Source organism: Salvia miltiorrhiza, chromosome 2, assembly GCF_028751815.1.
Source record: "Salvia miltiorrhiza cultivar Shanhuang (shh) chromosome 2, IMPLAD_Smil_shh, whole genome shotgun sequence".
NCBI classification, from domain to species: Eukaryota; Viridiplantae; Streptophyta; class Magnoliopsida; order Lamiales; family Lamiaceae; genus Salvia; species Salvia miltiorrhiza.
Window position 1 is genome coordinate 59,680,926 of NC_080388.1, and position 26,063 is coordinate 59,706,988.

Below are 26,063 nucleotides of genomic sequence, written 5' to 3' on the forward strand. Positions count from 1 at the left end.
ACCATTCTTCTCTCTTCCACACACAAGAACAACACTAAAATCAAAGAAAGAAGGGGAAGACTTGGAAAGGAGCTCATCAAGACTACATGATTGAAGATCAAGATTATAGGATTTGTCTATGAATCTCTATCTCTCTATATCTTTATTTATGTTTTCTTATGACTTGGGATTTGTTTTTATTATGAATATGCTTGGCTAAAATCCCTTATCTTAGGGATTAGATTAGATGGATTTGTAATGGATTGATTTCTTTGTCTTATATATATCTTGATTGTGCTTATTGTTATCTTTTCAAGTCCTAGATTTATCTCTTGTATGATTGGTTGGCCACCTTTTGTGCATTTCTAATTTGTGATTTGAATCGGGAGAGGATAATTACAATAGATTAGGAGTTTGATACATATCATCTCAATAAACCGGGAGGTTGAGAGTTGGGTGAGGGCTTGTTGATCTTTTGTGCTCTTGGGAGTTATAGGTTAGAAATTGACCGGGGACGGCAATTATGACCCGTAATCTACTGTTTTAGTCGTCCGGGAGGGGGCTAAAACTAGTGGGGAGATCGTCCTAGATAAGTAGGCCATATCAAGATTAATATTGCTTTAGATTGAAGTTCATTACGATCCATCGAAATCTAGTCCCTAGGATAACTTTCCTTCGAGTCATTCCCCAATTTATTAACTAAGTTTATCTTGTTGTTATTTTATTTACTTGCTTTATTTAGCTCTATTTTAGTTCTCAACACCTCTTCATCTTTGGTTGTCTAAATAGATTGAAAACAACTCATTAATAATATTTAGAAGTTTAAATTCACCAATCCTTGTGGAATACGACCTTGCTTCCCTATATTGCAACTACACCGTATACTTGCGGCGTGGTGAAAATAATAGCGAACAAGTTTTTGGCGCCGTTGCCGGGGATTGGTTGAGTTTTTACTTTTGATATTGTGAAAAGTTGTTTCTATCTAATTTAGATATTGTTTTTATGTTTGTTTATTTATATGTTTATTTATTTTTGTTAGATAAAATTGCTCGACAACCGTAAAAGCGGCATCAAAAATGGATGATGGAAGGAATGAGTTGGTTGAGCAACTTCAACTACAATTGGCATTGATGCAACTTAAGTTGCGTGTTTTGGAAGCCAAAAGAAATTGTAGGCAACCAATGATCCAAAAAGCCTTCCAACCAACACCTTCCTATGGTGAGTATTATGACATGGGGTGCAATGCCATGGAGTGGCAATCACCATTGGAGTATGAGGACTATTTCAATAGTTGGAATTATGAAAATTCTTATTCCACTCAAGAAGGCTTTCAAGGGAGAAATCGATACTATCAAGAGGAGAAATCGAATTCGAAAGACGATCTCCTACAATGCTTCTTAACTACACAAGCTTGGATAGAAAAAAGTCTAGCAAAATCGGAGGTTATGCTAGATGAGCAAAGGAGGTCTTTGGCTACCACTATGGAAAATCAAAAGCGAATTGATGATTTGTGCATGGCCATTAGCCTACGGAATGGAACCTTGTATGAGGAACCAATGCCGATGCTAAGTGAAGAGCCTCAAGAAGTTGAAGAAGAGTATAAAGAAGATGAGGATCAATTCTCCAAACCCCTTGAAGTCGAGAGCCCAACTTTTCCAACACAACCTCTACAATTCCAAAAGGATGAAGATTTCACAAGTTTTAAAGAATGCAAAGTCAAAAATTTTGTCGATCCTTACCTCGACATGGGCGATTCTATGAAGGCTTGCTTCTTTCACTTTTATTTATCTTCATCTTTTGATTTTCACTTTGATTTGTCTAATAAGGAATTGTTTGAGTGTGGTGGTACTCTAGATGGTGAACGAGATTACCATGACGCCCGGGATGTCTCAAGAATTGCAAAGCCACCATATTTTTGGGTCGCGGTGGATGGAGCATGCAAATTTGATGAGAAATGGCCACCGCCTAAGCCTCCACCTCGTTTGTGAGTACGAGACAAGTAACCATTTTCTCCTTCATCCAAACTTATTTCTCTTTTGTGTGAAATAAGTTTGGGGGGAGGGTGAAGATGGGTTACTTATCTCGTTTATTCGTTGTTTATTTAATTAGTTAGTCTAGTTTTTGAATAATGAGATTTTGTCTCTGTTTTTGAGCTTTTCCTTGTCTTTTGTTTTTGAGCTTGATTGTTGAAAAACATGAGTTGGATGAAATGTGTGTTGGGCTTATGATATGAATGTTGCTTTTGAAAATAAATTGTTGTGTTTCACTTGTTGATTTTGCATGTAGAGTTTGAACTTGTGACAAATGAGCTAAATATTGTACCTCCAAGAACTTGAAAATGAAAATGAGCTTGTGAGAATTGAGCCTTTGATTGTCATACATTTACAATCTCATTTTGTTCTTGAGTGTAAATCATTTGAGCATGTGTGTTGATCTCTAGAACTTGCCATGAGTCCTCTCTTGAAAATAAAAGTAGATGTGTTGTTAATATTGAAGTGATTTAAGGCCATCCTTGTTAGCCACTTGACTTAAATTGTGTCCAAATCATATGATCCTAGTTTACCCTCTTTGTGCCTTATAGCCTTTCTTTGAATTAACCAATGATAAAGGGGTAGAACCTAGATTGTTAGTGGCTGCTTTGATGAAAATGTTTGGGAAATGATTGAAATTACTTGTCTAACTTTGATTGAGTGAAAATCACTAGTCCCCTATGAGCTCCAAAAGAAAAGAAAAGAAAAAAAGAGCAAAAAGAAATGTGAATAAAAGAGCATAAAGGGGAATGATTTGCCTTTTTAATCATAGTCATGATAAGTATCACTAAGGGTGGAAAAGAAAAAAAGTGGGGATATTGGTTTTTGATTTATTAGAAAAGAGAAATGGTGAATTTGACTTGTTCATTGTGATTGTTAGATTGTGGAATATGAGTCATTTGCCTAAAAACACCTCACCTCACCAAAGAGCCCTCATTACAACCTTATGAAAGCCCTTGTTGATCATTATTTATAACACATTGAAGTATAGAGAGTTAGGATAAATGGCAAGCCTATGGTAGATTGCATACATGATTCAATTTGAGTGCAAACACGTTCAATCTAAACACTTGAGAGTTGAGTGCATCATTGAAACATCCACATTTGTGAGGATTCAAGTTTGGAGGCTATAATGTTGAACTCATTATCACTTGTGACTTCTTGGAATGCATTTCTACTTGTGATACACTTTTTAAAGATTTTTGAAAAATTTGAAGCCCTTGAAATGACACCAATTCATTCTCACATGTTTGTTATCTTTTATTTCTCTTCTCTTTGTTGTTTGGGGACAAACAACGCTTTAAGTTTGGGGGGTGGACTGGTCCATTTCCCCAGTCGCTAAGTTGTCCTGTGTGAGGGCACCTGTAACGTTTGTCCCGGTTGCTCCGGGCGTCCGATCTAGGGTGCACGTTTCACCTGCATTCACAAGAAGGGTATCCAGGTTAGTATGGATAGTCTCCGATCTATTGTTCCTTACCGATGATGAAGGGTCATCTGGGTTGATCTCAGTTCCATGGGGTGTGAGCGGGACATCCTCTATGTCCACCATGGAGTTGATGGGAACTCGGAATCGGTTAGTACGGGGTGTTTGGATTTGAAGAGGCGTCTGGATCTGGGCGAAAGTATTCAACCGAGCGCCGGGGGGTTTGCCCCCTGGATAGGCTATATATGACTGTTTTATATTCGAGTGTTTGTATATTTTTCTTTACCTATTCGGACTTAGCTGCTGAACCAAGACAAGTAGATGTGATGCAAGTCTCAGGGCTGCGCGGTTGAGTGCTTTCTGAGCAGGGTTGCGTTGGGCAATCAAGCACTGTCGGATAGGGCCGAGCTGGACAAGAATATTTTTCCCCCTATGTTTTCCCCCATTTAGACTTAGTTGTTGAACTTAAGGCTAAATTCAGGATATGCGGGTTGGAACGGGCTTGCGCCTTTTACACGAAAATTTATCCCCCCATTTAGACTTAGTTGTTGAACTTAAGGCTAAATTCAGGATATGCGGGTTGGAACGGGCTTGCGCCTTTTACACGAAAATTTATCCCCCCATTTAGACTTAGTTGTTGAACTTAAGGCTAAATTCAGGATATGCGGGTTGGAATGGGCTTACGCCTTTTACACGAAAATTTGTCCCCCCATTTAGACTTAGTTGTTGAACTTAAGGCTAAATTCAGGATATACAGGTTGGAATGGGCTTGCGCTTTTTACACGAAAATTTTCCCACCTATTTAGACTTAGTTGTTAAACTAAGACTAAAGATGTGGTGCAACTCTCTCAATTTTTCCTAGTCGGACGGGTGTGGAGGGAAAGGTGGGGCTGCGCTCCTTAGAGCTGTGCAGTCGAGTGGTTCTGCATTCTGTTTTTCCAATAAGAGCCTACTCTCTCGTTCTTGCGTAATTTGGTCGGCCAAAGTGGAGATCCGGGCATTCACCTCCACTTGAGCAAGCAACTCCAATTGGTTTGAGGCATTGTTCGGGTCGTGAGCATCATTCGGAGTACTCATGGTGTAACTTAGGCACGGCTTGTCGAAATTCTTATATTGCTAGGGCCCCACGGTGGGCGCCAAATTGTAGGGAGTGAATCCAACAATTACGAAAGTGACGTCAGTCACGTCTGAATCGACGGGCACTAGCAACCTGAAACCACAAGCAACGTTAGAGCCCTCCGAAGAGCACCGGTGGGGGTGTCGATGGAAGGGCCTCCGACGCTCAAGTCAGTAAACTGATGGAAATATTAAGCGTAAGTAACGTAACGAAATAAATAAATGGTAAGAAAAGACAGTAATAAGTGATGTATCCAGAAGATCGGGGTGTCCCGAAAGTTGAATGAAAGCTAATGAGCGGTGTGGAATAAGGGACGACGGATGTCCGGGCTAGCGGGGCTAGTCGAGCGATCGGAACCTTTGAGAGTTGTGAGCGTGGAGGTGGAACGGAAGAACGGGGAGAGCAGGAGATAACGGGAGTTAGTGATCGTGAGTGCAAGAATGAATATCAGTGGCGGCGGATCAAGGGGCGACGGACGTTCGGGCTGGCGGGGCTAGTCGGATGATCGGAACCCTAGAAAGTGTAGAGGCTAAAATCTACAATTGATGTTGACGTCTGCACGTCCGGATAGATTGGGCACTAGCAACCTGTCAACACAAGAACACGTAAGAGCCCTAGGTTGAGCACCGGGTGGGGGTGTCGACCGTAGAGTCTCCGACGCTCAAGTCAGTAGCGGAATAGTAAAATAAAATGATAAGCGAACTGAAATAGAGAGAAGGGCAGGCTGGAGTGTGCGGTTGCTCCAGGCTGTAAGCGGCGTCGGAGGGTGGAAACGGTGACAGTGTGTCGTGAGAATGGAATGTGGGAGGCGGAGGTAGGCCAAGTTGGCTAGGCGGCGGAGTAGAGAGAATTCAAGGAGTCGATAGCAAGTAAGATTTTTTCGTGTCCCCTTGATGATCTAGTCTGGATGTTTATATAGGAGACATCCAGCCGCTAGGGTTTTTACAGCCTGACCCCGTCAAATCTATCATCCCTCCGGTTGTTGCAATTTGGACGGGATCATGAAGATTCCCTTCTGACTGCGTCAGCTTGGTGGAAGACGTCTTTTTAGGGCTTGACGGCTGGGAGACGTTTTCTAGGGTTTTGACGGCTAGGTCTTATAACTTCGTCAATCCAGGTCGGCTAGAACCCTTGGGCCGCATGCGATATATCCAGCTTGACTATGGTTTTAAGTCGATCTATAGTTTTTCGGGCTAGACGGACCAGTCCGTTTGACCAATTGGGCTTTTTAGGGTTGTGCTAAACTGGCGAACTAGCTTGATGGGCTTAGGCCGAATGCAGCCTGACTGTTTAGAAAATTTGGACCTAAAGTGGATGGTCAACTTGGGTCGGTCCAGGTTGATCCCGTGATAAATATAATCTCACTTATTGGGCTAGACGATAAATTTTCTTAAGTAATTGGGCCAACCTGTTAATGATCCAAGTTGGTTCGAGGTTTGTCGGGCTGGACTGGCCGGGTTTGTTCGGCTCATTAGTCCAGCTTGGAATGTTAATTGGGCTTGACGAATTTTGCCCACTACAGTTAGCCCCCCACTCTACAATTAGAATTTTCTAATTGGAGAGTCAATTTGATTATAGCTATTCCGTAGAGGTGAATTTCTCGGAACGTCGAGATGTTTCAGTTGGTATGACCAATCGGTTTGTAGAAAGAAAATGACTCTAGTTAGCGTCGACTTGCTATTAACTTTCGAGTCCGAAGCGCATATGTATAGATTGGCTTACCAGCCTGTAAATAATACCGCGAAAGTAGACGGTGTGGACAAGTTCGAATTTTTAAATGCTAGCTTGAAAACGCATGAGTTAAGTTGGATCGATTTGCCAACATGAGATTTGGACCGGTCGTGCAACGTGAAATTTGTAAGTTGGATTTTTATTTTCTTGAGAATATATACGTATATATAAATTGGCTTGCCAGTCTGGAGATTATTGTGACGGCAGAAGACGTGAGCTTATATAAGTTGGATTCAGTTTGGAAATTTGAAGTAGCGAATTTCTCTTAATTACTCCAGCCTGACTTATTTGTTGAAGTGGTTAATTTCTCCAGCCTGTATGCAACATATTGGATTTAGTTTTCAAGTCTCCAGCCTGGTTTGTTTGTGGAAATATTTCACTGCTCCAGCCTGTATGCATCATACTGAATCTATGGGCTCCAGCCTGGTTCCAAACAATATGGGTAGATGTAAAAGAAAGGGGCTAAATCCCTTAATTCCCAGCCTGTCCAAAAATATGGGCTCCAGCCTGGTTCCAAACAACGAGAAGAAAAACGCATTCTACCACTCTCTCTCGTCTCAATCCCTTCGTCGACAAAGGAGGGCAGCCACCTCCAATTTCTCGGCGCCGTTCAGACCATGGCTTCGCCGAAAGGAGGGTCGCTGCGGTGGTGGTCGTTTCTGCTTCGAAGAAGGGGAGTCGAAGCAATGGTGGACGCGGTGGTTGTCTTCGTCCAATTGGGGATCTGAGGTTCGGGGGCACCGCCGTCGCTCAATAGACGGCGACAGCGACTGAGATCGAAGGGTAGACGAAAGATAGGGTGAGATAAGGCGGCAATTTCGCCGAAGGTCGAAATTGGAGGGGGTGGCTCCCTTTTTCTGCCATTGCTTGATTAGAGGAGAGGGGGCCTCCAGGCGGCGCGCGCCTGTGAAGGAGAAGAGAGGAGGAGATGGGCCGGAGGCGGCGATGGTGCATCTGGCTTTTCAGGCGCGGCCCTGGGCCCTTGGGGAAACGGCGGTCGGCGGCGACGCCTTTCGCTGCCTTTCGCCTGGGGCGGCGGCTGGCTGGGCAGATTTTTTGAGGGGGTGAAGGTTGTGGCTTGGCCGTCGGAGGACAGGGGGAGTGGTGACGACTGTTAGGGTTTTTCAGGCGTGGCTTATGTTGTCGGGCGAATGGTGGTTGGAGGCCACGCCTTTTGCCGATCATTCGAGAGAGGAGAAAAGATTTGGAGAGAGAGAGGGTTTCTTGTGGTGGTGGTTCTTGCTGTCGAGGGGAAAGGTGACGATGCCGCGTCGTGGACGCGGCTGGCTGGCGGGATCCTGGCCGTCTGTTCTGAATGAGGAAGAAGAGAAGTTAAGGGGCGTCTGGCCTTACTTGTTAATTGCCTCCGCCGCATTCTGGAGGTGGCGACGCTTTTTGGCGCCTGTGTGCGCTGCGCCTTCACCCGAGAAAGAGAGAGGGGCATCGATTCCGGCAACTCTTCGCCGGCGACTTCATTGGCGGATGATTTTTTATTTTATTTTTTTTTATTTAGCTTTGCTGGAAATATGCTCCCTTTTTTTTTTTGGCTCTAATATCTGTACAAAAGTACTCATACCTGTGTAAGGGTAGCAGTACACGCAATTGAGGTAGAGTTACAGCTATTTTTCTCTTTTTGGTTGTAATGAAGTATAAAACCTTCATGTGAAGAATAAAGTGGAACAATCTATTTTCAGTTTTTGCAGTCTTGCAGTGTTGTTTGATTCTACACAATCATTTCAAATCTCTCATTTTAGCTTTTTGGTGGTTGAGAGAGTTTATTACTATTGTACTATAGGAGCTTATTTGCTTTGTCTGCAAAGGAGAAGCAAGAAGAGTAGCGATACCTCATTCTCTATTTCTTGCTTTTATCTTTCATTATAGTTGGCAGAGCCTGGAAGGGAGGAAGCACGCAGGAGGGAGATCTTTTCACTGGTTAGTGGTTTCTTTTTGACATATAGAGTTGAAGAGGATAGTTCACTATTTGTCATTTTTATTCTCTAAAATCCTCATTTTTTTTTTTTTGTATACCTCGTTGGAGCTATCATTTTGTTGGGTATTTCATTTTTGCTGGAGCTAATGAATTGCAAACATGTCGAATTTTGGATTTCATTTGGTTTTATGTGTTAACAACACATTTTCTTTTTTATTTTTCGTTCTCTGTTTCCAAGTATCACCAAAGAAAGGTGCAAAAGCTGCGAGTATGAATTAGCAACTGTTTAGGTTCAGCTGCTCTTTGGATTTTGAATTATTTCCTGAGCTTTGTGTTGATTGTGCTTTGCCATTGCTTGAGTTGGAACTGAAGTTCATTTTTTATTCTTCTATCATGAATTTTGGGCTCAATTTGATTTGAGAATACTTGTATCTAGTAGCAGATAGGTCTATTGCATTGATTGTTTGAAAGTCTCCTTTAACACTAGAGACTTGTATAACAGCTACTGTATCTTGAGTATGTGTTCTGCTATCTTGCTTAATCGTCTTTTGGCTGGTCGTTCTTTTATCTGCTGTATTTTTTGTGCCAGCAATTTGCTTGAATTCATGTATTATCAAGTTTGTCGAAAATTAAATGGTGGGATATGATTTTGGTTTTCTATCTTGTTTATAATTCTAGCACTGTTATGTGCGCTAGTTTTGTCGACTTTGAGTTTGTCTAATATCATTTTCCTCTTTGCTCTGTTGCACTATTTAGTACTTAGCAATTTATTTGTTTAGGTGTTTCTGGACATGTCTGCCTCTTTTGTGTCGAGTGGGTCGAGTAATGAAAATTCTAGATCGTCGGATGATGACACGGGCTGTCTAGATACTGTAAATAACGTGCCAAGGAATAGGCCCCGAGCCGGGTATGACATGGTTATGTTTGATTATGGGATTGGTGAAAATTTTTCTGGACCGCTCGAAGGGAGTATTCCTGCATACAAGCTGGAAGACGGGGGCCCGAAATCCGTTATAACTTTTGACAAGTTGGATGAACTCCGTGCTGCCTATGCTATTCCTTCTTGTGCCAGTCTGGCTGCCCCATCCGATTCAGAAAGGCCAGATTGGTTATATCCAGGATGGACGGTCCTGTATGAGTGTTTTCTTCAGATGGGGGCCCGTTTTCCTCTTCCTCGACTTGTGTTCGAGGCTTGCACTCACTACCGCATTGCCCCAGGTCAATTGGTTCCGAATGTGTGGCGCGTTCTCATGGCCATTCAGGTTTTTAGCGAGCTGAGGGGGGTTCACTTCAGTTTTTCTGAAGTTTTGCAGGCTTACAGTCTGGAGACGCATAGGACTGATAATGTTAGATATCAATTTAAGGCAAACCGTCCACTGGTGCTATCTCTTCCAGATAGCGCCAAGAAATGGCGTTCTAGATACTTTTTCATATCCAATAACGCATTAGGGGAGCCGCGTGATTCGATTATTCCACAGGCGTGGGAAGCTTGTAGTGAGTGTTACGTGTTGGATGACTTAGAATTTGAGTATTTTTTGTTGTAGCAACATGTTATTATTTTTATGTATTCATAACTTATACTTTTCATGTTTTTCTTGTTTTGCAGCTTGTCCAAGGAGGGGGCCTACCAGCTTGGCTTTCGATAGTGCTAGCAAGATCGATTGGTTTTTAGGTTTTAGCGAAGAGGATCGCCAAATCTGTAACATTTTGACCGAGGCCAACTTGCGAGTTAGCTCTTTGTGGAGCCGCGTGCCCGCAGGTATTGCTTTGCTTGGCAATTTCATTTTATTCCGACTTGTCGTTAATACGACTAAGTGTTTTTATTTTGATGCAGATCACAGGATGTCGAAGTCATATGTTCCACCTCTGCTTGGGAAGGGCGCTGCAATGGACGTGATCCGTAGGAATAGGCAGAAGGCTGCTAGCTCGAGTGGTGCGGTTACAGCTGATGTTACTGCAGCACGTGTCCCGCATTCGACCCGTGTTCCGGCTCACAAGAAAAAGCGGTCTGCTGAGGTTGACCTCACTTTGTCCGACCGGGTGGACGATGATCCTGTCAACCTGTCATTTCCGAACGTATCGGCGCATGCCCAGCTTGGACCTGTTCGAGGGGTGGCCGAACAGCTATTACTCCCACATGACCGAGATTATTTGAAGGAGATGGGGAGTGGCAGCGTGGCTAGTGAGCTCTTCGATCATGCCTTCTTGGTAAATATTTTCGAGTATAGATTATTTTGTTGATATGAGAATTTTTCTAACTTGTTGCATTTTCATGTTTGATGTAGAGTTTGCAGAAAGCCGCCTTCCTCATGGAGAGGACTGTTGCTATGGAGGCGGAGCTTAGCGAGTTGAGGGCCAAGCGGGAGAACTGGAAGGGAGAGATGACGGCTGTCAAGAAGACGCGTGATGAGGCCCGTCAGGTTGTCAAGAAGTTGGAGTCTGCCAAGTTGGAAGATGCTCGCCGGCTGGAGCGGGCTGTAGCGGACTGCAAGGAAGTCGAAGCCAAAGTTGTTGCGTTGGAGCAACAAGTACTTTATAAAAGCTGTGAGACAGAGGTTCGAGTTCGGGGCGAGATGGCCTTGGCGTATCTCGAGAATCAGCCCCCCAAGACTTGGGATGTCCAACAATACATCGATGAGTTTAATGAGTGGAAGGCTGGCCAGGAGGAGCAGGAGATGCAGCTTGCAAGCAACTTTGCCGGGATGACCACTGGAGACGACCATCCTTAGACGGGGAAGCGACTTCTTGAAGCGGGGAAGAGATGTCTTGTTATTTTTCTCGCACTGTTTGAAACTTGACTGTTTGACTAACTGTTCGTATTGGTATGCCTCCAGCTTGAACTTTAGACCATTGGGTCGGTTCAAGCTGTCTATTATATTATGATGTTTTGTTTGTGAACTCTTGGGAAATCAGCATTGTTGGCTAGAGTTGAGATTTTCCTTATTCTATGAGATGTGGTTGCCTTACAACTTGTATCACAATTTTGAGACTTTGACTATTTAGCCGACCTCTTGTGCGATGTGTTCGGCTTGTGTATGTTTTATCTCCAGCTTGGACTTGAGACCATTGGGTCGGTTTGAGCTATATATCTTACAAGGACGTCTTATTTGTGAACTCTTGTAAAGTCGACACTTGATTATCATGGTTTTGATGACGTATGGATTGGTGTAACTTATTGCAGCTTGTATATCGAAAGAACAACAATATGTTAAAGAGTTGAATAGATGCAGCTTGTCCTCCTCATCTTCATTTTGTTGCGCCAGCCTGGATCGGATGTTGGAGAGTTTACTATTTTTTGAGTAAGGTCAGGCTGGACTTTGATTTTCTTTTGGTTATACAAGTTAGAATCACTGACGTTGGCCAACTTGTGATTTTGACTTGGGCGAATTGTGTCCCATCTTGGTGTGTTAGTTGATTTAATGCTTTCATGCAGCATGCCGGCTTGGGATTTTTTTTTTTGAAGCAAAATATGGAATCGTAGAGTTGTTGGCTCTAAATTGTCCAAGTCAAATATTTGAAATTGAAGCAAGTTGGAATTCATTATATTTGGGTCGTACTGACTTCGACCAACTGTGGCTAGTACCATGTGGACATTTGAACAAGTGGCTAATTCTAGCTTTAAAAAAGATAAATATTTACAAACTTTTTGACTATCTCGTTGTTTGCTCCAAGCTGGGTGGTTCGTTCGACTGGATGGCCAGAGACCAAAGGTCTCGAACTCTATGTGGTGATGATTTCTTCTTTATAGATCCAGGTTGACGTCGTCCGTGTAGGCGAGTCATCATTAGCGGCTTGTATCTCGCAAGCTGGGACATGTAGATTTGAGGTTGGTGGCTGCACTCCGGAGAGTTGCCTACATACCTCTTGCGAGGATCAAGCCAAATGTAGTTCTTGGGCCGGACTGGGCTCCGTAGAGCCATGCTCCGTAGAGTTGCCTACATACCCTTTGACGGGATCAAGTCCGATGTAGTTCCGACTTGGCCTGGGTAAAATTGTTAGTAATAGTGTGGAAAAAATTATAAACTTAACGAAAAAATAAATAATCAAATGGAAAGTTTAGAAATGATAAGACCGAAGATGGATGGCGTTCCAGCTGTTGCTGATGTCGCGCCCATCTTTGTCCTGCAGCTTGTAAGCGCCATTGCCGAACACCTTGGTATCAAGTATGGACCCTCCCAGGTTGGACCCAGCTTGCCAGCTCCGATCTCCCTGGTGTTTTGGAATACACGTCGGAGTACCCAATCGCCCAGCTTGAACGTCCGAGTGCGAACATGCCGGTTGTAGTGTCTGGCGATACTTTGCTGGTAGGATGCAAGCCGTAGTCTTGCCGTATCTCTCTTTTCATCCAGTGTGTCTAGCTCGTGACATATTGCTTGGTCGTTCTGGCTGTCTAAGGCGATCTCGGTCCTGGCTGTGGGCACTTTGCTTTCGGTTGGAATGACTGCCTCCATCCCGTATGCTAGTGAGAATGGAGTTTCTCCCGTCGGGGTTCTGGTGGTCGTTCGGTATGACCAAAGCACTCCAGGCAGTTCGGCGGCCCATAAGCCTTTGGCTTTTTCGAGCCTTTTCTTCAAGGTGTTGACTATCGTCTTGTTGGATGATTCAGCTTGGCCATTCGCCTGGGGGTATCTAGGCGTTGAGAAGCTTAGCTTGATGTTCCAAGATTCACAGAAATCTTGAAAATCGTTGCTGATGAACTGGGAGCCGTTGTCGGTGACAATCTCCTTTGGTATTCCGTATCGACATATCACATTTTTCCATATGAATCCTTTCACCTCTTTATCACGAACTTTGTGGAACGCCTCGGCTTCAATCCACTTGCTAAAATAGTCTGTTACCACCAGCATGTACTCCAACTGTCCAGGTGCCTTGGGTAGCTTTCCCACGATGTCCATCCCCCACTTCATAAAAGGCCACGGCGACGTGACTGAGATCAATGGTTCAGGTGGAAGGTGAGATAATTGGGCAAACCGCTGGCACTTGTCGCATCGTTTGGCGTAGTCGGCCGAATCTAACTTCATTGTGGGCCAATAGTACCCACTCGTTAAAGCTCTGTGAGCTAGGCTCCTCCAGCCAGAGTGATTCCCGCATTCTCCATCATGTAGTTCGGCTAAGACCATTTCTCGGATGATGGAGAATCGGGCAGACTGAGCCTTTACTCGGCGTGCTTCATTCTTGTCGTCCGGGAGTATGTCTTGCTCCAGGTATTCTAGTATCGGGGTCATCCAGGTACGTCCGTCTGATATGTTTGACACATGTTCTTCTTCTTGCTTCCAGACTGCCGGCCATTGAAAGTAGATAACCGGAATGGTTTTGGAGGTGGTAGTCTGGATGGAGGAGCCCAGGTTGGCTAAGGCGTCCGCGTGGCTATTATCTTCTCTGGGTACCTGACTGATTGTGAATTCTGCGAAGCCGGACTGCAACTCCTTCACCTTGGTTAGGTAGGCTGTCATCTTGTTGTCCCGAGCCTGGTAGGTTCCTTGCATTTGATTTACTACCAGTTGAGAGTCGCTAAAGACGTTGATCTTCTTGGCTCCTAACTCTTTGGCCAAGGCAAGACCGGCTAGCATTGCTTCATACTCGGCTTCATTGTTGGTTGCTTTAAATCCACATCTGACTGCTTGTTCCATTTTGTCACCTTGGGGTGATGAAAGGACTATCCCGAGTCCACTTCCATGTCTGTTACTCGACCCATCCACGAAGAGCTTCCACGCCCCTAGCGCTTCGTCCTCGGTGAGGCAACAAATCTCTTTGTCTACCTGTATCGAGAGGTTAGGCGTAAAATCATTTATAAAATCGACCAATACCTGTGATTTTAGTGAAGTGCGCGGCTTGTAAGATATGTCATATTCGCTTAGCTCGACCGTCCACTTGGTTAGTCTACCGGACAACTCCGGTTTGTGGAGGATGGCCTTCAAAGGATATGTGGTGAGGACCACTATCGGATGGCACTGAAAATATGGACGGAGTTTCCTTGCTGCATGAACGAGTGCTAGGGCTAACTTCTCCAACAGGTTGTATCTTGTCTCTGCATCCAGTAATGACTTGCTAACATAGTAGACTGGTGACTGCTTGCCCTCATCATCACGAACTAGTACCGCGCTGACTGCTGTTTCTGACACGGCTAGATACATGTACAATATTTCACCGTCTTTTGGTTTGGATAGAAGCGGCGGCTTTGTTAAATACTGCTTCAGCTGGCTGAGTGCTTCCTCACATTCCGGTGTCCATTCAAACGTTTTAGATTTCCTCAACGTGTTGAAAAACGGGTGACATCGCTCTGATGACCTTGAGATGAACCGGCTAAGGGCCGCCACCCTTCCTGTAAGTCTTTGCACATCTTTGATACATGTTGGAGATGCAATTCTTTGTACGGAATCGATTTGGGCCGGGTTGGCTTCTATTCCTCTTTGGGTCACCATGTAGCCAAGAAATTTACCTGCAGTCACACCAAATGAACATTTAGTCGGATTAAGTTTCATATTATACTCACGAAGTATATTGAAAGATTGTCGGAGGTGGTCGATGTGATCTTCTGCTCGTAGGGACTTCACAAGCATGTCGTCTATGTAGACCTCCATTGTCCTTCCCAATAGTTCTTCAAACATCTTATTGACCAAACGTTGGTAGGTTGCTCCAGCATTCTTCAGTCCGAATGGCATATATTTGTAACAGTAGATGCCTATGTTGGACATAAATGACGTTTTCTCCTGATCGTCTGGATGCATCAGTATCTGGTGGTACCCGGAGTACGCGTCCATGAAGCTAAGTAACTCGTGCCCGGCTGTAGCATCGACAAGCATGTCTCTGTGGGGTAGTGGAAAAGAATCTTTAGGGCACGCCTTGTTCAGATCTGTGAAGTCTATGCACACTCGCCATTTCCCGTTCTTTTTCTTTACGACCACCACGTTGGCTAGCCAGTCTGGGTATTGAACCTCTCTGACCAGCCCATTGTCCACAAGTTGCTTGATTTCATCGTTGATGACTTTGTTCCTTTCTGGGGCGAATTTTCTTCGCTTTTGTTTTCTTGGAGGGTAGTCGGGATCGACATTCAACCTGTGCACAATAATATTAGGATCAATACCAGTCATGTCCGCATGGGACCAAGCAAAACAATCATAGTGTTCAGAGAGAAATTGAAGGAGTCTCTCTCTGAGAGAGGGTTCCAGCTGTGCTCCAATCCGGACTTTGTTGTCCGGGAAGTCTGGATGAATGGAGACTTCATCTAACTCCACTGCATCAGGTTGGTCAGGCTGGACGGGCTGACTTGGTTGGGGGTCGGATGATTCTTTTCGCTGTAATTGCTATAAGACAGCTTGCTTTGCTTTCATCGTTGTTTGATAGCACGATCTGGAATCCCTTTGGTCTCCTCGAATCTCCCTAACTCCCCACTTTGTCGGGAACCTCAGGACTTGGTGGTAGGTGGACGGTACAGCCCCCATCTCGTGTATCCATGGTCGACCCAAAATGACATTGTAAGCGGATGGAGAATCCACCACTAGGAACCGCGTGCATAGGTTGACCCCTTCAGCATAGACGGGTAGCTCAATTTCACCAAGCGTGCTTTTTTGCTCTCCGCTGAAGCCAACGAGAACGGTCATCTTCCGTATGATCTTAGTTTCGTCGATTCCCATTTCCCTGAGAGTAGACAAAAATAGGACATTGGCAGAACTACCATTGTCGATTAGTACACGCTTGGTTAAACAGTTTGCGATATAAATTGAAATTACTAAAGCATCATGATGGGGATTAAGTAGCCTGGTGGATTCGGATGTGGTGAAAGAGATGGTTTGTGCCGGCTGGATGGTTGCGTTTCTTTCGGCTTTGCCATGTTTAGCTTGTAAATGTCCAGCCTGCCTGGTGTGTCTCCTGGCTGCCGAGTGAGTGATTCCACTAACTTCTGATCCGCCAGTTATCACGTTCACCGTTCGATCAGGTTGCGGTGGTCTAGGCGGGGTGACATCCGTGTTGCTTTGCTGACGATCTTGGCCTTGTTGCAAGGTTTGACGTCCCTTGTCGGTAAGGAGGTCAGTCAGGTGACCTTGCTTTAGTAAGTGCGACACTTCTAACTTCAATGCGATGCAATCTTCTGTCCGGTGTCCGTGATCAGCGTGGAAATCGCACCACTTTGACTTGTCCCTCTGATCAGCTGGTGTCCTCATCTTTTCTGGCCATTTGACCTTTTCTCCGAGCCCCTTAAGAGCTTCGACCGCCTCGGCTGGTGAGATAGACAAGTTGTATTCTGGTATATTTGCCCTCTCACGTGGTCGTGACTCGTAAGGGTGGTCATATTGTCTCCTTCTGTATTCTTGTCGTGGGGGTGGGTAAGGCTCAGACCGCCTGTCACTCGTCCGTCTATCCACCCTGGAATCTCTTCTAGTGTGTCTGCTTGGTGAAGATCGGTGATGGCTGTATTGATCTTCCTCCCACTTGATTTGTGCCCACGCCTTGGCGAGGACGTCTTCCGTTGTTCTACAAGGGTATTTAGTGAGGTCTTTGTAGAGGTCCGAGTCGGGCAGAAGACCCTTTCGAAAGGCGGTGATCGCTGTCTGGGTGCTGCAATTTGTAATGGACACCTTCTCCTTGTTGAATCGACCTATGTAGTCTCGAAGGGACTCGTCACGTCGTTGGATCACGGCGTAAAGATCCTCTGATATCTTTTCAAGTTTCCTGCTACTAGCATATTGCTGCACAAATATATCGGTTAGTTGAGCAAAACTTGAAATAGAATAATTGGGAAGGTTAGTGTACCACTGGAGGGCCGGTCCTGTTAAACTAGAACCGAACCCCTTACACATGCAGGCCTGCCTCAATTCACGAGGAATTGCGGCAGTGAACATCCGTTGCTTGTATTGAGCTATGTGGTCGGTCGGATCCGTTGTTCCATCAAACATTTGCATGATTGGAAAGTTGAACTTGACGGGCATTTCAACTAGAGCAATTTCATCCACAACTGGCGAGTCGGCGTAGCAATTCTCTGAGCTTTTGTGGATGGGTGCCGGGACACCAGGAATTCGCTGGATCAAGGCCTCCATTTCGGCCAACTTTCTTGCCAGGCCCTCGTCTCTGATTGCATACGGGCCGATCGTGGTTGGTTGGGCGAATTCATTCCCAAACAGCTGTTCTTGGGTGATCTCCCTCTGGCTGGGTCCGTCCGCCTGTTGATTGGCTTGGCTTGGCGCGACCGCCAGGTTGGGCCCCAGTATAGTAGGTTGTGTGCCTCCTACGACGGCATTGCTCATTGCTATGCCGGGGGTGGTGAAGTTGGCTCGGGTGAGTTGTCCTCCGATGGTGGTTGTTCCATCCTGTCGGAGTGTTCCTGCATTCAAAGTAGCACGGCCTGGATCAGTCAGGTTACTAACGACATTGCGGTTTCTTACCGAAGATGACGGATCCATCATGAGATGGTTGGATCCATCCTTGTGAGTGATCGGTGTATCTCCCAGGGGTTGCATGGAAGATACTTGGGCTCGGAAGCCGGGAGGTTCGATGATCTCGATAGGCTCCATGGCTTCGAGACGGTCATACAAGTTGGCGTTCTCTTTTTCCAACTTCTTGCACCTCTCCCGTTCCTGATTCATCTGTTCAGTCAGTGCGGAAATCTGGGCGGCTAGGTCAGCCTGAGTAGTTTGAGCAACCACGTGGGGTGCGTCAGGAGTTTCAGATCCGTCGCAACCGTCAGACATGATTGATGCTTGTAGAGATCTACGGAAAGTGCGTTGATTCGCTTGATTGCTAGGGCCCCACGGTGGGCGCCAAATTGTAGAGGCTAAAATCTACAATTGATGTTGACGTCTGCACGTCCGGATAGATTGGGCACTAGCAACCTGTCAACACAAGAACACGTAAGAGCCCTAGGTTGAGCACCGGGTGGGGGTGTCGACCGTAGAGCCTCCGACGCTCAAGTCAGTAGCGGAATAGTAAAATAAAATGATAAGCGAACTGAAATAGAGAGAAGGGCAGGCTGGAGTGTGCGGTTGCTCCAGGCTGTAAGCGGCGTCGGAGGGTGGAAACGGTGACAGTGTGTCGTGAGAATGGAATGTGGGAGGCGGAGGTAGGCCAAGTTGGCTAGGCGGCGGAGTAGAGAGAATTCAAGGAGTCGATAGCAAGTAAGATTTTTTCGTGTCCCCTTGATGATCTAGTCTGGATGTTTATATAGGAGACATCCAGCCGCTAGGGTTTTTACAGCCTGACCCCGTCAAATCTATCATCCCTCCGGTTGTTGCGATTTGGACGGGATCATGAAGATTCCCTTCTGACTGCGTCAGCTTGGTGGAAGACGTCTTTTTAGGGCTTGACGGCTGGGAGACGTTTTCTAGGGTTTTGACGGCTAGGTCTTATAACTTCGTCAATCCAGGTCGGCTAGAACCCTTGGGCCGCATGCGATATATCCAGCTTGACTATGGTTTTAAGTCGATCTATAGTTTTTCGGGCTAGACGGACCAGTCCGTTTGACCAATTGGGCTTTTTAGGGTTGTGCTAAACTGGCGAACTAGCTTGGTGGGCTTAGGCCGAATGCAGCCTGACTGTTTAGAAAATTTGGACCTAAAGTGGATGGTCAACTTGGGTCGGTCCAGGTTGATCCCGTGATAAATATAATCTCACTTATTGGGCTAGACGATAAATTTTCTTAAGTAATTGGGCCAACCTGTTAATGATCCAAGTTGGTTCGAGGTTTGTCGGGCTGGACTGGCCGGGTTTGTTCGGCTCATTAGTCCAGCTTGGAATGTTAATTGGGCTTGACGAATTTTGCCCACTACAGAAATTTGTAAGCGTGGAGGCGGAACGGAAGAGCGGGGAGATTGAGAATGAGAGATCGTGTGCGAGTGCAAGAGTGGATATGAGTGATTGTCCGTCTCCTGAGTGTGTTAGTGAATTAGTATATATAGGTTACGGGCCTGCAGGGAGGTGGCTAGGGTTAGGGTTTACTGGAATGCTCCTTGAAACCCTAGCGGTTCTGATTTCTTAGGGAACGACCTTTCGTGACTCTCGTCTGACCTAGTCACCGATTAACTGTTGAGTTTAGGGTTTTTCCTAGTGGGTTCACGTATTTCCCGCATATGGGCCCACTTTGAATCTTATGCCACGAATGTGGTATAGATCGCTTTACCGGGCTGGCCCGTTGGGCTGTATAGTTTCGGCTTATACGGATTTTTCCCATTACAATCACTAATCAAATTAACATTCTTAAGTTATAATTATAAGTTTCTTACTAAGAATCTTGAATTCTTAGTAATAATATTAGATTAGTAATGATTGATGAATGAATCACTAATCAAATTAACATTCTTAAGTTATAATTACAAGATTTTTACTAAGAATCTTGAATTCTTAGTAATAATATTAGATTAGTGATGATTGATGAGTGAATCACTAATCAAATTAACATTCTTAAGTTATAATTACAAGATTTTTACTAAGAATCTTGAATTCTTAGTAATAATATTAGATTAGTGATGATTGATGAGTGAATCACTAATCAAATTAACATTCTTAAGTTATAATTATAAGATTTTTACCAAGAATCTTGAATTCTTAGTAATAATATTAGATTAGTGTTGATTGATGAGTAAATCACTAATGAAATTAACATTATTAAGTTATAATTATAAGTTTCTTAGATTCTTAGTAATAATCTTAGATTATTAGTAATAATCTTAGATTAGTGATGAGTGATGAGTAAATCACTAATCAAATTAACATTATTAAGTTATAATTATAAGTTTCTCACTAAAAATTTTGAATGCTTAGCAATAATATTAGAGTAGTGATGATTGATGAGTGAATCACTAATCAAATTAACACTCTTAAGTTATAATTATAAGATTCTTACTAAGAATCTTGAATTCTTAAGTAATATCTTACATTAGTGATGAGTGATGTGTGAATCACTAATCAAATTAACATTATTAAGTTATAATTATAAGTTTCTTACTAATAATCTTGAATGCTTAGTAATAATAATAGATTAGTGATGATTGATGAGTGGATCACTAATCAAGTGGATCACTAATCAAATTAACATTCTTACGTTATAATTATAAGTTTCTTACTAGGAATCTTGAATTCTTAGTAATAATCTTTGATTAGTAATAATCAATGTTTAAATTTTCACTTGTATTTCAATATATATTTAATTTTAATATTTTTGTATTATTATCTTTGACCAATTTATTAGATGATAAATGAAAAAAAAATTAAAAAAAATAAAAAATAAATAAAAAAATTACCGACGGCGTTTGCCGTCGGTAATTGGAATTTGCCGTCGGTAATTAGAGGCGGAAAAATGCCGTCGGTAATTTTGGCCGGACGGCGGTTGTGCTATCGCCGGATGTCACCGGCGGTGGTGATTAGCGGCGGCCTCTTGCCGCCGGTAAATAGCGACGGCAACGCCGTCGGTAATAAATATTTTGTATTTAAATTAACATATATTTAAATTACCGACGGCACAACCGCCGCTAATTAGCGGCGGTTGTTTTGCCGTCGGTAATGCGCCGGTAATAGGCAAAAGGCGGGTCGCCGTTTTTGCCGCCGCCGTGCCGTCGGTAATTGCCGGCGGCGGCTTCGCCGTCGCTAATTTTGCCGTTATTTTTGCGTTTTTTTGTAGTGTAATCTATGAAATATTGTTTGTTATTATTACTATTATGGAGTACTTGTCTTTTAATAAAAAATGTCTAATATGTATGAAATGCTAAAAAAAATTATAATGTATTGAAACTAATTTGTAATATATAGAAAATATATAATCTATGAACATATTGTTTGTTATTATTATTATTATTATTATTATTATTATTATCTTGCCTTTTAATAAAAAATGACTTAAATATATATACGGAATGTCCAAAAAAAGTTTTGTGATATATTGAAACTATATAATCTATGAAAATATTGTTCGTTATTATTAGTATTATATATGCTCGTATTTTAATTAAAAAAACATATGAGCAGCTGAATCTTGACATATGCTTATTAGGATTGACAGTTTTCAAAGATGATACATTAAATAAAGGAAACTTCTTATGCAGGAGGACAGATATTAATTAGGGTTTATGGAAAAACACATTTAAATAATGAAGTTGTCCTCAAATTTATCGGAAAATAAGATTCATCGCACTTCCTCCTAGGTTTGTTCCTACTAGAACATCATCACCAAGAACTAATTGTCATCATTCCAAGTTCAAAATGAAGCATAAAAAATTAATAAATTAGGGGCACTAGTGACAAAATAGATTAACTTTATGAAAGGGAGAAGGGACCTTTCTACACAATGCGACAAATTTAATATAATTAGGCATGCCATGATCTCTGTGTACACCAAGAAAAAGCTAGAAAATTGAATAACAGTGATTATTCTATACATATATAACAAATAATTAAGGATCCATGGATTGGTAAAACTGCTTTTTATGTCATTCGCTACGAACCCTTGAGACCATCCCAGATTTGTACTAATTCATATAATATAAATTAAAAATGTATTGTTGAGTAGTTGCAGGATTAATTAATAGTAAATGAAGCTTCACAAATGTAAGTGACAAGGGACCACTTAATTACATCAATTACATTGGTTCGAAAATTATATTTTATTTTGAGACAGGAAATTATATTAATTTATTAAGCTGTGTTTTCTGAAATATATATATATATATATATATATATATATATATATATATCACTGCATTTATCTTTGAAGACAAATTTATCTTTGAAAGAAATCTGCATGCATGCCTGGCGTTAGCTCCCACTCTTCCTTAATTTTGTCTGAAATTAGCTTTGCTTAATTTGAGATAATCTTCACACACACACACACAATTGTCGTTAATTCCCTCGCAATCCCAAGTAATAATAATATTAATGAGATATTAACTACTGTTTCATGTAGGCTTTTAATGTAATATGACCCTTTATTCCGTATAAGACAAAAGAGTTTCTATTTAAGGAATAGACATGAAACAAAGTTTAATTATTAATTTTATCTAGTGAACACTAACAATTAAAGCGTAACTAGCTAGATTCATTGTACATTAAGCCTTTCTTAGAGGGTGTTTGGCTAAGCTTATAAGCTCCTGAAAACAACTTATAAGTTGTTTAGAAGTTTATAAGTTCCTTCAAAGTGTTTGGCAAAATAAGCTCCTAAATAGTTTATAAGTTCCAAAAATAAGCTCTAAGAGCTTATAAGCTCCTAAAAAAATAAGTTCCTCTACCCCAACTTATTTTTTTATAATCTCATATGCAACTATCATTTTACAAATATTTTTCAACTATAATTTATTATTTTCATCATTAATCATTTAAGTTCATTTCTCTTCGATTTTCTCTCTCTAGCTTATAAGCTCAATTATCCAAACACTTTAACAACTTATAAGCTCTTAAAATTACATCTTATAAGCTCTTTAAAATAAGCTTAGCCAAACACCATCTTAATCCCAATAAAAGAAATTAGGCAGGACTCAACTTCTTGCTATCTGATGTGTGAAAAAACAATGATCGCATAACTTTATGCTCATTATTCAAATTCTCAAAACTACAGAAAGCCATCTAATGCGCCGCTTAGGCTCACTACTCGGCCTAATCCACTACATTCATTAAAATTTAAATCTATTAATCCATTCACCTTCCACTCATATCTTCAAACCCTAAAAGCAAAACATCAATAACCTTTGGGCCATATAGATACTTAATATATCTCATCAAACATCATGTCATCCAAGCAAATCTGCACCAAATCTAGTTGCTTCTTTTGCATATTGAAGGAGCAAGATTCATCCATCAGGAGAAGCACAATCCAAGATTACATAAAAGGGATACCTTTTCTTGACGATGAACAGCTCATCTTGGTGGTTAGTGAGCTGTGGAACGTGGCAATGACTCGACCTGACGACGAGGAGCTTCTCTCTCTAGGCCTCTTCGAGTGCATGACAATCTTGATGAACAAAGCCATCCATAACAGATGTTGGCTGCTCAAGCATCAAAACATCTACATCCCTTACTATGCAGCTCACATAGTGGGCTCCTACACCATGAACAGAGCTGATTCCGCGGCCAGGGCCGTTGATTCGGGAGCGGTGCAGCCACTGTTGGAGCTCCTGAGAGGGAAGAAGATGAGCTGGGTGGAGCAGAGGGTGGCCGTTAGGGCACTCGGCCATCTTGCAAGCTACGAGAAGACGTTCGAGGCCGTCGCTGTTTATGAAGAGGAAGTAGTGACATTAGCCATGAATTTGGCCATTTCTTGCTTGGAAGAGGTGCATAGAAAGTTCGTGGGAGTGAAGGATCGGGTTAGGTATGAGTGCAAGCTGCTGACTCGAGGCGCCGGAGGGGCGGAGACGGAGAATCGGAAGGCGGAGGAATGGGCTAGCCAGCTGCAGTGTTGGAGCATCCATCTCTTAAACTGCTTTGCTGTGAAGGAGAGGTGTTTGCATCTGATGTGCAAGAGGGGATTCCTCGAGGCGCTGTGCCAAGTATGGGGTGGATTAGCCAATCACGCGTCGCCAGCTGGAATAGGCCTGATTCGAATCCTATGCCACACTAAAATTGGGAGGGAGAGCATCTCAAGATCCAAGCATGTGATTGAGAATCTATGCAACATTTCAAGATCTTCAGATGAGTGGCAGTATATGGGGATTGATTGCCTCCTCTTGCTTCTCAAGGATCCGGATACGAGATGCAATGCCGTTGTCGGATCTTCTGCTGCAGTACTGGTGGATTTGATTGAGTTGAAGAATCTTGGCAACAGAAGAAACGTGGGAGATTCCATCACTAGGGCATTACTTGTACATGAACATGAAGATGACTACTCCAAATTGATGGTTGAGAGAAGGAAGAGAGAGAAGTTGATGTCAAGAGACAAGGTTGAAGAGAGAAGGTTGGTGGCGAAGCTGATGAAGCAGCAAGGGAATCATGATCTGTTGGTGGGAAATGTGGGAGAAGCTGTGTTGAGATATGGTGAGGGTCTTGAGATATGCCCATTGAGGCATAGGAATGAGAGGATGATGCTGTATAGCAATAGGGCGCAGTGCCATCTGCTGCTGAGGGATGCAGACGCCGCCATTAGTGATGCAACGCGTGCTCTTTGCCTCTCGTCTCCTCCAAACTCCCACGCCGGAAGCCTCTGGATCAGAGCGCAGGCTTATGACATGAAAGGGAGGGCTAAAGAGAGCTTGATGGACTGCATCGTCTTCATCAGATCAGAGGCCGGATTCGGCCTCAAGCTGCCGTATCACGCCGTACGTATGATCACCAAGCAGATGGAGGCCACATGGCTTTTCAGAGCAGCAAGGATTAAGGCCAAGGAACAAACTGAAATTCAAATTCAAATTGATCAACTACAGCATAATAACAAGAATTATGGATCAGGTGAGTAGTATGATTTTTTTATATAGATAGATAGGAAGTAAATAATTAAATTGATGTCACGTTTACCTGATCATGTTCAATTTCGAAATCTTTGTTCTTGCAAGAAAATTTGTAGGCCTGTCGACGATTTTGGAAGAGCCTTGTGTTGGGAGGAAAAGGATGGAGAGAGGTAGTAGAAGATCAAATTAACAAGACTGTTTAGGCTTTGCCATAATTAAATAGTAGCACATTAATGTAGCAAGTTTGTGGTATGTAGCTCCTTTTATTTAAAGATTTTGCCCACTCAAAAAGTTGATCCCAGTACTGCTTTTAGATGAAATTATGTGTATCAGGGTTCAGGAATATTATTAATCATGCATCAAGAAGAAATTAATTAGCTAACATTGATTATCCAGATCATCAGGAATATAATAATATGATTACTTGTAAAAAATTACATAATTTTCTATTTTCATCACCTTTCTGCAGCTAGTCGATCGATCATGGTGAGGACCACGACTCCACATGCAATCTATGAGGGTGCCACTATATATGATTATATATTTGTCAAATAAAAAAATTATACGTTCCATCACTTGTGTGTGTGACGCCATATATACTCGTACTTGGTTGATTATATTTTGTATTCCTCCCACCAAATTAATATGTATGCAGAAATTAGGGAGGGTTAATTGCTCTAACGTTATGTTCCAGGTTGTCTTTTTTGATCCGGGCATTTATTTATAGTGCTATTTTATGACTTGGAAATGTAGATAATTAGGGTTTTATTGGCTGAAATTCAATCGTTTCATGTCATATAAACGATATAAAGAGATATCTATCTGACCAAATCAGGGTTTTATTTACTGAAGTCTAAATAAAACAATAGATGGTGGGGTCAGAAATGACATATGCATTTAAATGATAAGACACGCATGACTGGTAATTTAAATAACTGAATTTATCAAATTTCTTATTTGCATGTATGATTCGATCCGTGATAGATAATTCGGGACGTACTCTAATCATCCAATTGAATAATTATTTATTTGTCGCAGGCCGCCTTAACTAAGGATAGTTAAGCCGAGTGATCTACGACTATGGATGGATTAAAGAATAAGGGAAAGAAAGGGGCGTCATTTAGAACCGTAAAATTTACTCAACTTAAGAAAACTCGTCATAATTACTCATTAATACTCAATTAAACAGTCTATGAAAGATGACATAAAAACTCAATTAATAACATTAATTCAAGTTATAAATCATATGAAACCATTCTCTTAAGACTCAAAGTACGACATAACATAATATAACATTAAAAGTATTTTGCAGCGGAAAATAGCTAGACATATGTATGAAGACATATATATTCTAGATAGGTTAACTTTATTTATTAACAACCCTGGAGACTCTGCTCATTGCAGCACCATCACCACATCGGCTCAACCTGCATTTAGAAAATATATGCAGGGCTGAGTACAAAAGCACTCAGTGAACACATGCCAAACATCTCATGCT

The 26,063-nt window shown here is 42.6% G+C and overlaps 1 protein-coding gene across 1 annotated transcript; it reads left to right on the forward strand.

Annotated features, from left to right (window-relative positions):
- Positions 1–8,971: 8,971 nt before the first annotated feature.
- Positions 8,972–11,175, forward strand: LOC131010751 (uncharacterized). The gene is made up of 4 exons (XM_057938415.1): positions 8,972–9,704; positions 9,817–9,969; positions 10,045–10,418; positions 10,496–11,175. The coding sequence occupies exons 1-4, from the start codon at positions 9,002–9,004 to the stop codon at positions 10,937–10,939; spliced, it is 1,674 nt and encodes a 557-aa protein (XP_057794398.1). The 5' UTR covers positions 8,972–9,001; the 3' UTR covers positions 10,940–11,175.
- The last annotated feature ends 14,888 nt before the right edge of the window (positions 11,176–26,063 follow it).

Excerpts from the sequence above, each read along its gene's own strand:
- LOC131010751 (XM_057938415.1), top strand. The coding sequence starts at position 9,002 with ATGTCTGCCTCTTTTGTGTCGAGTGGGTCGAGTAATGAAAATTCTAGA. Across the intron at positions 9,705-9,816 it reads ACAGGCGTGGGAAGCTTGTA|CTTGTCCAAGGAGGGGGCCT; the intron begins GTGAGTGTTACG and ends CTTGTTTTGCAG. Across the intron at positions 9,970-10,044 it reads GTGGAGCCGCGTGCCCGCAG|ATCACAGGATGTCGAAGTCA; the intron begins GTATTGCTTTGC and ends ATTTTGATGCAG.